The 14507-nt window shown below is 40.1% G+C and overlaps 1 protein-coding gene across 5 annotated transcripts in view; it reads left to right on the top strand.

The window, feature by feature from the left end:
* ktn1 (kinectin 1) overlaps positions 1 to 8031 on the top strand; it is a 29035-nt gene extending 21004 nt beyond the window's left edge. For 3 of the 5 annotated variants that reach the window (XM_072689529.1, XM_072689531.1, XM_072689528.1), the window contains 11 exons: positions 2327 to 2416; positions 2497 to 2613; positions 2754 to 2843; positions 3133 to 3225; positions 3629 to 3697; positions 3961 to 4044; positions 4771 to 4854; positions 5802 to 5885; positions 6014 to 6106; positions 6459 to 6569; positions 7079 to 8031. In XM_072689529.1, coding sequence (XP_072545630.1) covers positions 2327 to 2416; positions 2497 to 2613; positions 2754 to 2843; positions 3133 to 3225; positions 3629 to 3697; positions 3961 to 4044; positions 4771 to 4854; positions 5802 to 5885; positions 6014 to 6106; positions 6459 to 6569; positions 7079 to 7096 — 933 coding nt within the window. In that variant the 3' untranslated portion in view covers positions 7097 to 8031. The remainder of the gene's footprint in view (positions 1 to 2326; positions 2417 to 2496; positions 2614 to 2753; positions 2844 to 3132; positions 3226 to 3628; positions 3698 to 3960; positions 4045 to 4770; positions 4855 to 5801; positions 5886 to 6013; positions 6107 to 6458; positions 6570 to 7078) is intronic. The other 2 variants (XM_072689532.1, XM_072689530.1) reach the window with 1 other exon arrangement.
* Positions 8032 to 14507: the final 6476 nt, after the last annotated feature.

The raw sequence follows: 14507 nt of genomic DNA, 5'->3' as shown, positions 1-14507 counted from the left end.
TAAAAGGTTTTGTGTTTCATGTGAGTGTTTGAGGGTTTTTTATTCTCCTTCCTCCTTCTACTGGTCCCATTCTGCTCATACTGTGGATGTTCTCTCCAACCCTGTGGTGTGTTAGGCCTGAGGATATGTCAGTAATTAGAAACTTCAGCTCCTAAAGTGCTTTCTTCGTTCTAGGGGTGTGCAGAGCCACTAAATGTAGCGAGGTATTTAAGTCAGCGAGGGTGAGGAGAGACTGGTGATGCTATAAACAGGCCTGAGGCTCAAGCTCTGCTTACATGTGTGTAATTCTGCTGTGTCCCAGGACCCCTCTTCTGCAGCAGCGGACAGAACGTACCGTGTGATTATCACAGTATCTGCTCTTGGCCGTCTTCTTTTTCAGGCAGTGTTCACTTGTGTGGGCTGTGTGTGTGTGTATATATAGTAGGAAAATCATTTATTATGCATTTTTACTGGTTCATTGAGAAGATACATTCTGACTGTGTGAATCTGTTACTCCAAATTGATTTCCAAAAGGCATAAAGTTAATGAAAGATTGACGAAACATTTCTTTAATATTTTAAGCACAGTTTAAGCAGGGGGGAAGGGTCTGATGCTAAAGTTTGGACAGCCATCATGGTCAGTACTTGGTAACACCCCCTTTTGGCATGCATCACAGCTTGTAAATGTATTTTGTATCAGCTAAGACTTTTTGGGTTCTTGTTTGAGGGTATAGTTCCTCTCAAAAGTTTTCTAGTTCTGAGATCTATAGGATTATTTTGATCATTTATAGGTAGGGAGACTGTGAGGATCAGTCTGGGCCTTCTTGAGGTAGTCCCTTGTGCATTTTAAGGTGTGTTTAGGGAATTTATCCTGTTGTAGAAACCATTATCTTTTCATCCTCTGCTATTTTACACATGGTTTGCTTCCAGAATTATCTGGTATTTAATCTGATCGTTTCTGCTCTCTGTTGGGGAAATGTTCCCCTTGTCACTGGCTGCAACACATTCCCAAAGCATGATCAATCCACCCCTGTGCTTAACCGCTGGAAAGGTGTCCTAAAATTCTGTCCAAATATACTTGCTCAAAAACCTGGTCTGCAAGACATCTTTACAAAAATCATCCAGCTTAGGTTAATGTTCCGTAAAAAATTTGGGGTTAAAAAGTGCGGAGTGGTTGTTGTGTTTTGGGTTTGTTTGTGGGGATTGTTTTCCGCTCGTCCCCCTGATAACTCAGGTGTTGCTAGAAAAAATATAATAGTGCACCGCCACTCGAGTCTGACTGCAAAAGAACTTCAGGAAGGTTAAGCAAACTGGTGTTTTTAAATTCTGGGCACCAAAGGTGCCCAAACATCTGCTTTGGGGCTCTTTTCCTTTTTTGTTATTCTGAAAGTGTAAAAGATGGACATAAAACAATATTGCTTAACATATTAAAACAATTGAAGCTTTAACTTGATACTTCTTGAAAAATCAAGTAATCTGTTATTTGTTTAGCTGTTCACAGTAATAACCTTTGCATGCCACTGTATATACACACAGTAATATATGACATAAATTTAGATTTAAATTTAAAGTACTAGGCTTGTACCGGTTTTGTTTGTATTTATTTATTTATTTATTTATTTTTTATTATTATTTATTTTATTTTCTCCCTGGTTTTATTTTAGTTACTTCTCATTGTTTCAGCTCTCCTTTAACACAAGTCTAACACAAGTTGTGTAATGCCTCCTGTCCTGAAGGTCAATGACTCTCCTGCACCATTAGAAAATAATAAGCCTTTATGGAATCATTTTAAAGCCCTGGTCACACAACACAACTTAACGCTTCAGCATGCCTGGAGTCTTACAGTGTTTAAATGGTCCATGTGACCACATAGATACTTAACTTGGCACAACCAGTAGCATAATCAAGGGCCTTTGGTTATAGTACATGGCACCACCTGAGACGCAGGCTTTATTATATTTGTCATGTTAAGAGTCTATATAATGGACTCTGTTCTTCTTTTGTCTGTTACACCACCTGCTTTCAGTTGGTGCGACTGGCTGGGTTTGGACAATGGTCAGCTCAGGAAAAATGAAGAGAGGGGGGCCGTCAGTTTGCAGTGTTTAGATGGTCTGGGTATAATGTGTTCGCATTAGGGGGGCACTCACGGGTGAGTTGTAGTTGGATGTCTCCTCTGCTGTTCTAGGTCTTCTCAGTTAACCCACATATGTTGACACTGGTGAGGTTATTGGGATTTGGGGTGTGATTGTTCACAGAAATGTGCACAGTTTACAGCCAATGTTTCGGATAGTAATTGACTGAGTGAATTACTTACTAATTGTTGGATGCGCTGTTGTGTTCCTCTGTAGGAGAGTCAGACAGCGCTGGAGTCTGCAGAGGCCGAATGTCGGGCAGTTCTGCACAGACTCCTCCCACACGTTCCCCTGCCCACTGAACAGGTGAGCAAATGAATGGACACATGGAAATTTCCAGGAAGTCTAAAAATCTGTGATTCAATAGGACCATCTTGTTTCCTCAGAATCATAAGAAGTGGTTGCAGAACTTTGAGAGCTCCATGGTGGAGGCCTCATCTGGAGAGTCTGCTGTTGCCACAGAAACAAATGTTGGACCAGCCACAGAGGATGGTGATGCCAAGGTGATGACATCTTCATTCTTGGAGAGATTGAATTGGTTTGACAGTGTCTAGGAAGCCTCTCTTGAGGAAGAAGCAAATGTGTGTTATTTTAGGTCCTCTATTCATATACTGTTACTGAGGGCTACCAATGTTCTCAACAGAGTTTGAACGAAAAGCTGAAGGAAGCTGAGGAGGCCCAGAAAGTTCTACAGAAAGACTGCGAAACGTACAAGAAAGTTCTAGCGGAGACTGTAAGAGGGCTTTATTTCTTCCTTTTTAATTTTTTTTTATGTGATGTTTTCATAGTAGAGTTTAATGGTTCAGTAACCAATACTAGCAGTTTAATGTTGGGTCATATTTTTAAAAATGGCAGTGAAAGACTTATGTTCCTTTGACTCGCTGATCCTGTAAACCAAGTGTTTGAACTTAACTTCTCTTTGGAGTGTTGGTAGGTTTGGGCCATGTGAACTAGGTGGAATTATGTGATTGGAAGTTGTGCCTGTCCCAGGCTGTAATGTCATTTGAATTTGTTGTTGTCAGGAGGGCATTTTGCAGCGGCTCCAGAGCAGTGTGGAACAGGAAGAGTGCCGCTGGAAGGAGAAGTTGGAACAGGCCCAGACTGATCTCCGAGAGGTAAGTTTGACAATAATTCCACCAGGCATCAATAGTCTGGCATTTTGTCATTTCACTAGAGAACAAAATTAAAGTCTGAAATCTGAACATTCAGGCTTTCCCATTTTTTGCTGTGAGCAATGTGGGTTTTTACCATGTCATGTTACCAGGTAGGACAAGGGTATCAATCTCACGATCACATCATGGAAAACTGAGTTTTGCTCTTTAAAATTAGATTACTGTAGTATGTAAACATTGTACTCTTTGTTTCCAGTGTGTGTATGGGGCTCTCTAATCCCAATTTCAGTTTTCCAGTGTAAATAATGTTTTATGATCTAGACTTTAATGTCTTGTAATTTGAAATATGTTCACCATTTCTCTTGTTGAGACTTTAAAAAAATGACCTGTTAATTGAACTGTGCAGATGACCTTGAAGGTGACCGTGCTGGAACAGGAAGTGGACAGACTAGGCTCAGATGGAGAATTGGAGAGTGTGAGTTTGCTTTTATTTTTCTAATCAAATACAAATCAAAGAGGAAATCAGGACATTTTGCCACATTTTTTGCCCTCAGTGTATTATTACTTAGTTTCATAAATGTTAAGTTTGCAATATACTTACTCAATTTGTTTACAGTAATAAACCAGCAGGTGCTGACTGTAATACACTGAGATGTGAGCTGTGTAGTGTAATGGTTATATTCCATTAGTTAGAGGACACATTTAAATCTGACATGTCTTAAATTTTTGTCATTTTAGCTGAGAAGAGATAAGGAGCACCTAGAGTCTGAACTGGAGAGAGCAGAGCGTGAGAGCGCCACCTATGTGTCTGAGGTCAGAGAGGTAAGCAAAGTAGCCATCTGATGCATGCTGGAGAAGCCTTGGTTTATACTCTTGATCTGTCATGTGTCTCTTGGTCTGTGTTTGTCTTGTAATCATGTTTCATTTGGTCTAACAGTAGCTTGTGTAGTTTATTGTGGAGATTTCTAACATTTGAGTTTTGTGGTTCCTATACAACTTTTACCTTTCTGGGTAATAGTTTTCTGGGTCTGTCTTACCCGATAGCTCAGCTCCTGATATTCTTCATGTACAAATCATGCATATTCATTAAACAGTATTTTTGAGAGGTTGGCACACATCTATATTTATTTTTATTATCTACCCACTAACAAATGTCAGGACTTGGGCTTATATCTACAGTCTTCAGTGGCCGAGTATGTGATGTTTATTTGTGGGTGTAAATCTAGTGTCAAATATTTTTTGGAATACAGGTGATTGTATAGTAGTTTGCACATACAAGGATTATTATGTGCACTACCTAGATTCCAATTGTTAAAGTTATCTTATTAGTATCTGCATTAGAGTAGTAGAGAGCTCATTTATTTAAATTAAGTAATCACTTTCAGTTCAAGGATGTATGCAGGTGCAAATGCACTTGCAGGGAGCCCTTAATTTCAATACCCAGTCCTCCCTCATTGTGCTCTGTGTGGCATTCACATCTGCTTCTAAATCCCCTCCACACTCTGACTCGCACGCACAGATCTTTAAATATGTCAAACTTCATTTCAGCTCAAAGATCTCTTGACTGAGTTACAAAGCAAACTCGATGGCTCATATACAGAGGCAGTCAGGCAGAATGAAGAGCTGAATTTGGTAAGATTTTTCCCCCATGCCATAATGAAGTAGCTCTAAATCGCTCTGCTGTCCCACACCTGAGCTAGCACCTGGTCAGGGTCCCTCGGCTTCTCACCACTGCTGTTATATGGCAAAGAGTTTCTATCCACTATCCATAATCATAATGAATGGTTGTTTTTCTTTAAAATAAAGTCTAATTCAAAGTTTCACATTGATTAGTGGCCATTGTGGAGTGCGGAGAACATGATGGAGGATGGATGCTCCTTGCCGAGAATATGCTTGAATCAGCTAACTAACACCTTAGACACTGTGACCCTGGGGTGACTTAACTAGCTTGCTTTCTTGGTACTTTTGCTTCTAAACCAACCTTGGAATGCACCACATACACTTGTACAAACACAGTCCTGTCCAGCTGTTTTGTCTGTGTCACTCAATGTTTATATAGGTCTTTGGGTGTGGTCGGTTGTTCATATGTCCTAACCCGTGTTTTCTATTGTGTTCTATTGGTGTTTGTCTTGTATCTAATGTTTTGTTTAGTGCTCTTGGTTTAAGAACGGTTTTTAGCCTTTGTGTAAATTTGGTCTTTGGAATATGCATGTACAGAAACCTGATAGACATGTTATTCTCACCCAATTAAGGAAAGGTTGCACAACTACTCAGGTTCCTACTTGCTTCATTAATGGTTCACCTCATAAGCTTAATATTATCCTCAAGGGAATATATTTTAGAACATGAGTCACATGCTAGGACAAGCCCAGTACTATTGTTAATCTTTTAGGCTACTCCTCTTCCCCAGAATTGATCCCAGACATTGTTGTAATGTGGAGGTCAAAGGGGAACAAGCAGGAGCCTTATTAAGTTTGGGAACATCTGGTCAAGCGTATCTCTTCAAAGCAGGTTCATGATTGTGGTAGTAATTTACCCACAGTGAGGAGCCTGGTTGAATGTGCCGTTTTCTGTTGCAGCTGAAGACCCAGCTGACCGAGACCCTGGGCAAGCTGGAGACGGAAGAGAGTGAACGGCAGAAAGTAGCTGGAGATCTTTACAAGGTAAGGTGTCGGTGCAAAACATAGTACTACTACTGTTGTGATTCACTTTTGATTCAAGACAGGCTTGTATATCTCTGGTGTTTACCTCTCTCTCTCTTTGTTTACATCTGTGTCTGTACTGGTCACAGGCCCAGCAGTCTTTGGAGCTAATCCAGGAGGAGATCCTGAAGGAGACTGGCCAGGGTGACCTGATCCAGAACAGTAACCTTACCATGCAAACGGTGAGAGCACAGTCTTTGTAACTTGTATTGTGGGTAATTCAAGTGACGATAAATGTTTAAAAAAAATTGCTTGTTGTGGTCGCAGCTGAAACAGCATGCCAAATGTATGCCCATATAAAACCAACTCCAGCAATCAGTACTGATGTCAAAAAATGTACCGTGTTCCAACCGTGTTATTGACTGCTTCTAATATGCATAGAGACCATGCAAGCTATGTCGGGGGCCCCTGCTCATCACAAACTTCAGGGTGGGCAATTTGGCACTGCGACTAAAATGCTAAAAACTGTGTAGCAGGTTTTGCCAACATGTAACTAAATTTGCTGACCAGTTTGTTTTCCTATGTTTTTCCCAGGAGGACATCGACCGCAAGGAGAAGATGACTGCAGGGTTAAACCAGACAGTACGGGAACTACAGGAATTACTACAGGCCGTGAACAGACAGCTCACCAAGGGGCAAGAGAGGGTGAGAACTGAAAAGAATTTCCATCAAATTGTCAACATTCCTGCATAACTAAATGATTAAGATGTAAAGAGTCATTTAGAGTTGTTGGCTGTGAAGTGCTCAGTTGTACAGATATATACCAAGTCATTATTTGGTGGTGAATGGAATCAGATGTCTGAAGTGTTTAATGTCTCTGAAAGTTACATCATATTACTTGAAATGACTACCAATAGGTCATCTGATGACTGAGACATTGTTTAACGAAAAGGTTTTGGCGTAAAGCAGATTTCTTAGAACCATTAGAAAAATTATTTATATTGTAAGTTATATAAACAAATTATGCAGAAATTTTGCAAAACAAAAGAATAAAGTCCTGTCCAATAAATGAAGTCCTAATTATATTTACCTGTGAAGGACTTTCTCCTGTATTCGAGATTCGCAGTATGTTAAGCAGATCATCAGATTGCATACTTGATTTTGATTGGATAACTGTCTAATTTTGTTTTCTCTGTCTTTGCACCTTATCTTAGGACAATGGAGATAAGTAACTGAAAGAAAGAAAAGGTGGTGTCAGTGTGTCTTCTAATGGCCAGTTCCAGTCTCTACGCCCCATCTAAACCCTGTCAAACTCTGGCCCCTTCCTGCTTCCCTTCATACCAGATCTGATGTGTGCTCTCCAAACCCACAGCACCTGCAACCTGCTATGTAAGTGGTAGACCATCTCCCCTTCTCTTCAAGACCAAGACCCTGCTAAGGAGAGGACTGGGAGGGGCTGAAACCCGGCAGTATAGACACTCCAAGAACCAATCAAACCGGATCCTTTCTTCTCATGATGGCTGTCAACTCCTCTGCAATGGCATTCCTCATTTTCAGTAGAGTTCCCAGAGCAAAGGCATCCGAATATACGCAACGGTTAGACGTGTCTTGAGTTTCGATTTAATTTTTACCCCTTTTCAGTCAAAACACTTTGAATACTACTTTTGTTAGCTCAGTTTGACAGGAGGGGTTTTTAATCCTTTCGTAAAAATGGCATTTGCGGATATTTGTGTTTATTTTAAAGACTATAAGATAACTGTTAGGATCTACTGACACTCACTACGTTGTTTCCAGCTCGTGTCTTGCAATGTATGTACATTACGCATACATACGACCAAATACACTCCTGTGCACACATACACACACTCTTGAGTTTTCTGAATGTTATGGTATTTGTTTTCCAGAGTACATTGTAAGTAAGAGCTGTGTTAACGACTAAAGCAGGCGGTTTGAGTCTGTTCTGCGCTTTTTGACTGCTAGTACTGGAGGTCAGTTGCGCAGAGCAGCGGTTTCTTCTACTGTAACTACTTCTCAAAGAAAGAGGGAGAAAAAGAGGCATCTCCAATCTAATCTATACACTCTATACTGTTGCTAATTTCATTAACAAAGAATATTTCATTTTTTTTGTAAAACAGGTGAACCGTTATTAAAAGGGATGCTTGATAAATTTGTTACGTGTTTGCTTTGTTTAGTGTGTTGGCTGCAGTCTTTTACAGTTTCTGTGAGTGTACATTACAGTTGGTGCAGTGATTGTACACATCTACATAAATGGGTAACCATGGTCAGATTGTATTTCATTTTTATTGATCACAGGAAAAGCCTTATTTCCTTTTTTACTATTTTTTATCTATTTTTATTTTATTTATTTAATTTAATGTCATTAAGTGTCATGATGAATGGTTTCACTATCATTGGAAAGTTAAGACATTTTACTGTATGTAAAAATATTGCTGTTTCAAAGATATTTTGATAGAAGCTTTTTGCGTGACCGCAACAGTATGTTGGTTTATTGCACTGTCTCATATTAGTCAGTTGGGGGCAGTGATCCTCCAGCTTCTGCCTCATACAGCAGGAAAATTAGATACTTGGTCTAAAGACCAATTTTAGCCAGAAAAAAAACTAGACTTTCTGCTGTTTCTAATTTGTTAGACCCTGTGCATCATGTTGTATTAGAGGGTTACGGTACTGTAGGCGCACTTTCAGCTATGCTTTTCACAGAGGTGAGACTGTGGTAACCACACCTGCCATGTTGTCTTTTGCTTCAGTGGTGAGTAAGAAGTAACTGCACAACATTCTTTAATGTAGGTTCTTTAACAATGCCAGCATGTCCCATTGCGGCAGGTTGCCAGGTTGCAATGTGCAACACCGGTCATTCAGCGAGAGACTTGTTTCTCACTTCACCAGCCAGATTTATTTCCTCTTGAAGCTTTTATGCATAGGAAAAAGTGTGATTATTGCATATTGAGTTCTTTTTTATTTCTATCCAACAGCTAAACAGTTTACTGACACCCTCCACCAAGCAATTTATGAAGACCTGAATATGTACTCATGCACATAGTTGTCTAACCAGCCAATTGTGACAGCAGGGCAATGCATACAGTCTTGCAGATACAGACTAACGGCTTTCAGTAATGTTTATCAACCACAAGAAGGTGGAGGGTGATCTCTGATTTTGAGTGTGACATGATTGGTTTGAGTATTTTTAGAACTGCTGATGTCCTGGGTTTTTTTTTCATGCACTAGTGGTTACTCAATGGTGTGATACAGAAAAGGCAGCCAGTGAGCAGTGATTCTGCAGTCAGAAACTCCTTTTAAAAGGACTAGTAACTCTAACTACTTTGCAAATGTGGTGAACAGGTGAGCATCTGCGAATGCACAACACATCTAAACTTGATGCGGTTTGGTCTGCAACAACAAAAGAATGCATCTAGGTCCACTTTAGTCAGCCAAGAACAGAAAGCTGAGACTGCAGTGTGCACAGGCTCATGTTAGTGAGTCAGTGGTCTTTACAGTCACCAGATCTGAACCCAGTGCAGTAGCTTTATGATGCGGTAGAATGGGAACCTGATGAACTTGCAGAATTATGTGATGCAATTATGTTCCCTTGAGCTTCTGCTCCAACATCTTGCAGAATCCAGGCCTTTAAGAACTAAGGATGTTCTGAGAGCAAAAGGAGGCCCTACCCAGTGTTGAAGTCTTACTATAAAGCACAGATGTTCACAGGGAATAGACTTCAATAAACAGCAGTCAGCTTTAACAAAATATGGAAACAGACTTGAATGCTCAGAGATCTTCCTGCACTAGTTGACATGATTGATACTGTCCAAATGTCACTTTTACTATAGTATAAGTTCATGACAAGGCACCAAGAAACCAGTTTTCAGGCATGATGTATTACTGTGGGAAAGATGATCCTGTAGAGAGTAATGAACACAAAGCACAGAGCTGATGTACCTAAAGGGCCTAAACATGAGTCACGTCACATGAAACACAATGTAAAAAGACAGTACATGTAACAAAATAGGAACTACAGGACAAGAAGATTGCAGGTTCCACATTACCCAGGTACAGAGTACACACAGGGCTGGAGGGATGTAACTTGTTTAAACATGAAGTGTATATTGAACATGTTTACTAGGTCTACAGTGGGAAGCTGACCGACGCCATTTTCATTCTGAATTAGGTCCACCTTCGCCAACTCTGCCACCTGAACTTCCCACCACTCTGTGCGAGGGCCATGACGTGCACAATAATGGCACTTTTGTGCAGTTCTTAGGTCAGCAGACTGTGTAGCACGGCTTCAGCACATTCCAGCCATTCTCCCTACATATCACACTGCAGTCAGCTGATCCCAAACCTTCCCCGTGGCCCTGACCTCGTCAGCATGGAGATCCTAACACCCACCCAAATCCCACAGCACAGCCTGCCCAGCATAATATCAGACCAAGCCAAGTCAATGACTCACACAATCTACAACATGATACATGGTACAGACCAACATTTTTTAAGTGTAAGGCCGGCTTTTTAACATGGTGTGATAACATGCAACTGTTACCATGCAATGCTCATGTCATAATGTATCAGCCATAAATAAAGAAGTAATAGGACAAAAATTGGCAATGGAGGCAAACATTTGGAAATAAATTCCAGGAGTGGTGCTTCTTAGAGAACAGTATGCACTCATTCTTCGGTTGACGCATTTGTTTCCCTGCTAGTGAAGCATTACTTTTTCCTATAATCGCAGGAAAACGCTGGGAACAGTGTGCAGGACTTTACAGCATTGTTTTGTTTTCCTCTGACCTCAAAAACCTGTCGATTATTAAAGAACTAATTGGTGTCCAAGGTTTACTTCTTTAGTTTTGCACTGGTGCTATCAGGCTGACGTAACTAACAGTGCAGCCTTATAACCAGCATTTTAGCACTGTGCAAACAGCATGCCCCAATTCTCACACACTTTCTGCCACTATATGACATACTGTTATCTATAGAAATGAGCAAAAAGGAAAAAATCCAGAGCTAAAAACAGTAATAGAAACGATCCTGAAGCTGAGTTTTGTCTCTGCTTTTATCCACTTTTACAAATAGCAGAAGTACAGCGTATTAAGTTATCCAGTTTCTGAACCATGGGAATGGAAGGGAAAAATTACAGTGCTGTAAAAAGTGGTTGTCTTTATTTTTTTCACACTTTGTTTCATATTAACTAAACTGACTCAAATCAACACAAAAAAAATATTCTTTCAAAAATGTCATTTATTGAAAGAAAGCATCATTACCCAACACCAACTGACCATGGGTATAAAAAAAATTAATAAGTAAATCAATGAAATAATGAATATTAAAAAAACTTTATTTAACTAGACACACCCAGGTTTGATTACTGAAATGGGCTACAGAGCCATTTCTAAGACTCTGGGACTTCAGGAACGCACAGAGAACGCTCTCATTTACAAATAAACAGGGGTTTATCTTCTTAGAGTTGACCAAAATGTATTCAGGAGCACTGCAACAACTCATTCAGGAAGTCCCAAAATAATCAAAGCCTGTGTTCAGCTAAGATACGGGCAGCGTTCATTATTCCACCATTAATAACAGACTGCAAGAGTCTTGCAGAGCTGCAAGATGAAAACCACCGCTAACCAAGAGAAACATAAAGGCATGCCTCATATATGTCACAACTAAAGGTGAACCTTTCTGAAAGATGGGTAGTGCAACCGTGCAAGGATGCTCTCTTCAAAAGAATCCTGTAGGATAACCTCAGTCTGTGATCTGAAGCTCAGGTGCAAATGGGTTATGCAGCAAGACAATGATCTGAAGCACAAAAGCAAGTCCATCTCTGAATGGTTTAAAAGAAGCAAACTGAGGGTTTTGAAGTGGCAGTGTCAAAATCCTGAATTAAAAGGAAAAGTGTTGTTGCAATTGTTGAAGCATAAGTCCAAACGTTTGTGGAAATCCCTTCTAATGAATGCATTCAGCTACTTTAAGTGTGAAAGCAGGACAGACTCTTTAATATACCTGATATCGGATTTCTATCAAAATCACAGATTTACTGAAATGAATAAATTACAAACCATTGTAAAAAAACAGATTTAGGGAGTAATGTTTTTGGGTGCAGGGTCAAAGGGTCATTTCTGTGCATTAGGTGGTGCTGATTACATCATTTAGTTTTTCCACCTAATACTCAGTTTGCTCTAGGATTGCATTGTCTGGTTTAATGTTTTGTAATAAAGATAAAACCACTTTGTCTGGTTGATGCACAGGAATTACTTCCATTTTTGCAAGAGTGCCAGTAATCTTGACATTATGGTGACTTTTTTTTTACCTCCATGAGAATGTTGATTGCTAAATAGCTTTCATGTTTCAGTGGTAGCAGGTTGGAAAGTTTTAGTTCAGATTACAGGTTTACAGGTTAGTTTATGACACCTAAAAAAAGCCCACAGGGTCAGTCAATTGGAGAAAAGCTACAGTTCGCACATCTTTTCCTGCATGCTACTATTTTTTTAGCTATCCCTAGAAAACATTACACATATTTTGGGAAATCTAGAGGTTTCCTGTTTGACCACAAATGCAAAGTGAAAATGGAGAGAAAACAAAGCAGTGTCTTCCAGTGACCACCGTGCTTCAAAGGGATAAATGATCATTTAAAAACTGTGCTTTGTCTTTTCTCCTGTTCTCCCTGCTGGACAGTACATTTGTATTAAGATATGAAACTGACAAATGTGCAAAAATGGAAAAGAGTTGAGATGGGGGAAGTATTTTTTTCATGTAAATCTGATTTTTGGACTAACCGGTCAGCATGTAAAAGAGTGATGGTCAGCTGTGTTTGCAAGCAAGTCATTAGGCTCTGGCTGCTGAGCAGGGCTCGCTGCAGCCGGTGATTTTGGAAGGAGATCATATAAACGCAGAGTAAGGCATTACCACTCTGTGGAAAGCTATACCTGCATGAATCAACACCTTTCCAAAGATCACCTTGACGCTTTGCTGTCATCATGCGCCTCAAAGGCAGAACATCCTCAAGAGGTCATTTGTTATGGTTGTTTGCATAGCATAAGCACAGACCTGCTAGTTTAGCCCAGGCCCTCAGGTTTGCTACAATCGACAGCAGGCATAACGTTCATAGTAATTCCTGTGTAAAACCATAATAACACATGAGAGGAAGCGGTAATGATGAGCAATTGGCAGCAGGCCTCATACACGTCACAATCCAGTCCACATGCCACATGCGTCACTATTGCACAATCCCACTTTCCGCACTCTGAGGAAATGTGTCATGACTTTTGTCTTCCTGACAGTTGGCTTCTCTATTGTGTGCACTCACACTCACACAAACACTCACTGCACAGATTAAAACCAGACACATATCTTATAAGAACAACGGCTCCTTGCATCTGTAACCCATCAAGATGGTATGTGCGACGCAAGCCTTTGATCCTTTCTCTGGAAGTGTGTTTGTGAGTGTGCTTTGGAGACTGGATCAAAGTTTTCGGTCTAAAGTTACTGTATTCTTTTGCTGAGCCACTTCTCGCACAACACCACATACACAGCGGTTGCTGTAAGTAACCCCAGGATTAGCGGCCTGGTGTTTACGGCATATCGTTGTCTTTCACCAGAACAAACTGTGGATTTGTTGAGGTCTGGCTTGATTGACTCCGAATGGAGTGAACTGAATAAACATGATAATAGAAACAAAGGGAGCAGAGTTTCAGACTAGCCTGCTGTGTTAACAACAGATTAAAAACAGATTAGTGTCGTGGAGATTAAAACTCACCAACTATAGTGTGATGAATGGTCATTTCAGTTCTAATCCTCTGCAAATGTAAAGACTGGTATGTCTACTGCGGTATGAATAACGTGGATATTGAGTTTATTATCTATAATAAATAGAATTCAGTTCCACCCAAATTAAATGTTACATCAGATTAAACTCTAGCAGTAAATCAAGTACTTTACACACAGTCTGATGCTATTTCCTTCATGTGAAACCAAAAGAAATACATTAAATAATGACTAAACTTCAATGTTTAGCATATATTAAACATTTCAGTACGTGTCAAACATATGATCTTTTTTTACTTTTTTTTTTAAATGCCACAAGTTGTCTAAGTATTCCACATCCTTACCTGTTTACTTACTTACTGGCAAATGGGGGTCAGAGGAAGAGAGGGCCAGAAAGCGACAACTGTGCAAACTGGAGGTGACACATTCATCAGGGATGTGTGAATGGCTGGGCCGGTGACAAAAGGCAAGAGGTAGACATGCCTGGGAAGTTTGTCCAGTATTGTATAGAGAGCTTATGATACACAAGGCCCAATATAGCTGAATTACAGTTCTAAAGACATACAGGGTGAGGTTTCAAAAACTCATTTCCAGCATGCTGCAGGGATTTGCTATAGAAAGTCATATGGTGTGATTCTGTCTTTGACTTACCCGGGGTATGACTGCTAGGACCAACAACATTGTCCAAGAGCAAATGGCTCATTCATGTGCACTGATCCTTTGCAGCAACAAAAAGACAGCAAGGGTGATGTTTGTCTTAGCTGTTGATGGTACACTACAGTGACCATTAACAGCACAGTCTGATGTGTCACATTATGGCCTCATAAGCATTTCCAAACCTTGTTGCTACAAACACTGGTTTTACATGTC

This window comes from Salminus brasiliensis, chromosome 10, assembly GCF_030463535.1.
Source record: "Salminus brasiliensis chromosome 10, fSalBra1.hap2, whole genome shotgun sequence".
NCBI lineage: Eukaryota > Metazoa > Chordata > Actinopteri > Characiformes > Bryconidae > Salminus > Salminus brasiliensis.
Note: the sequence above shows the minus strand (reverse complement) of the source record. Positions and strands in the feature narration are given on the sequence as shown.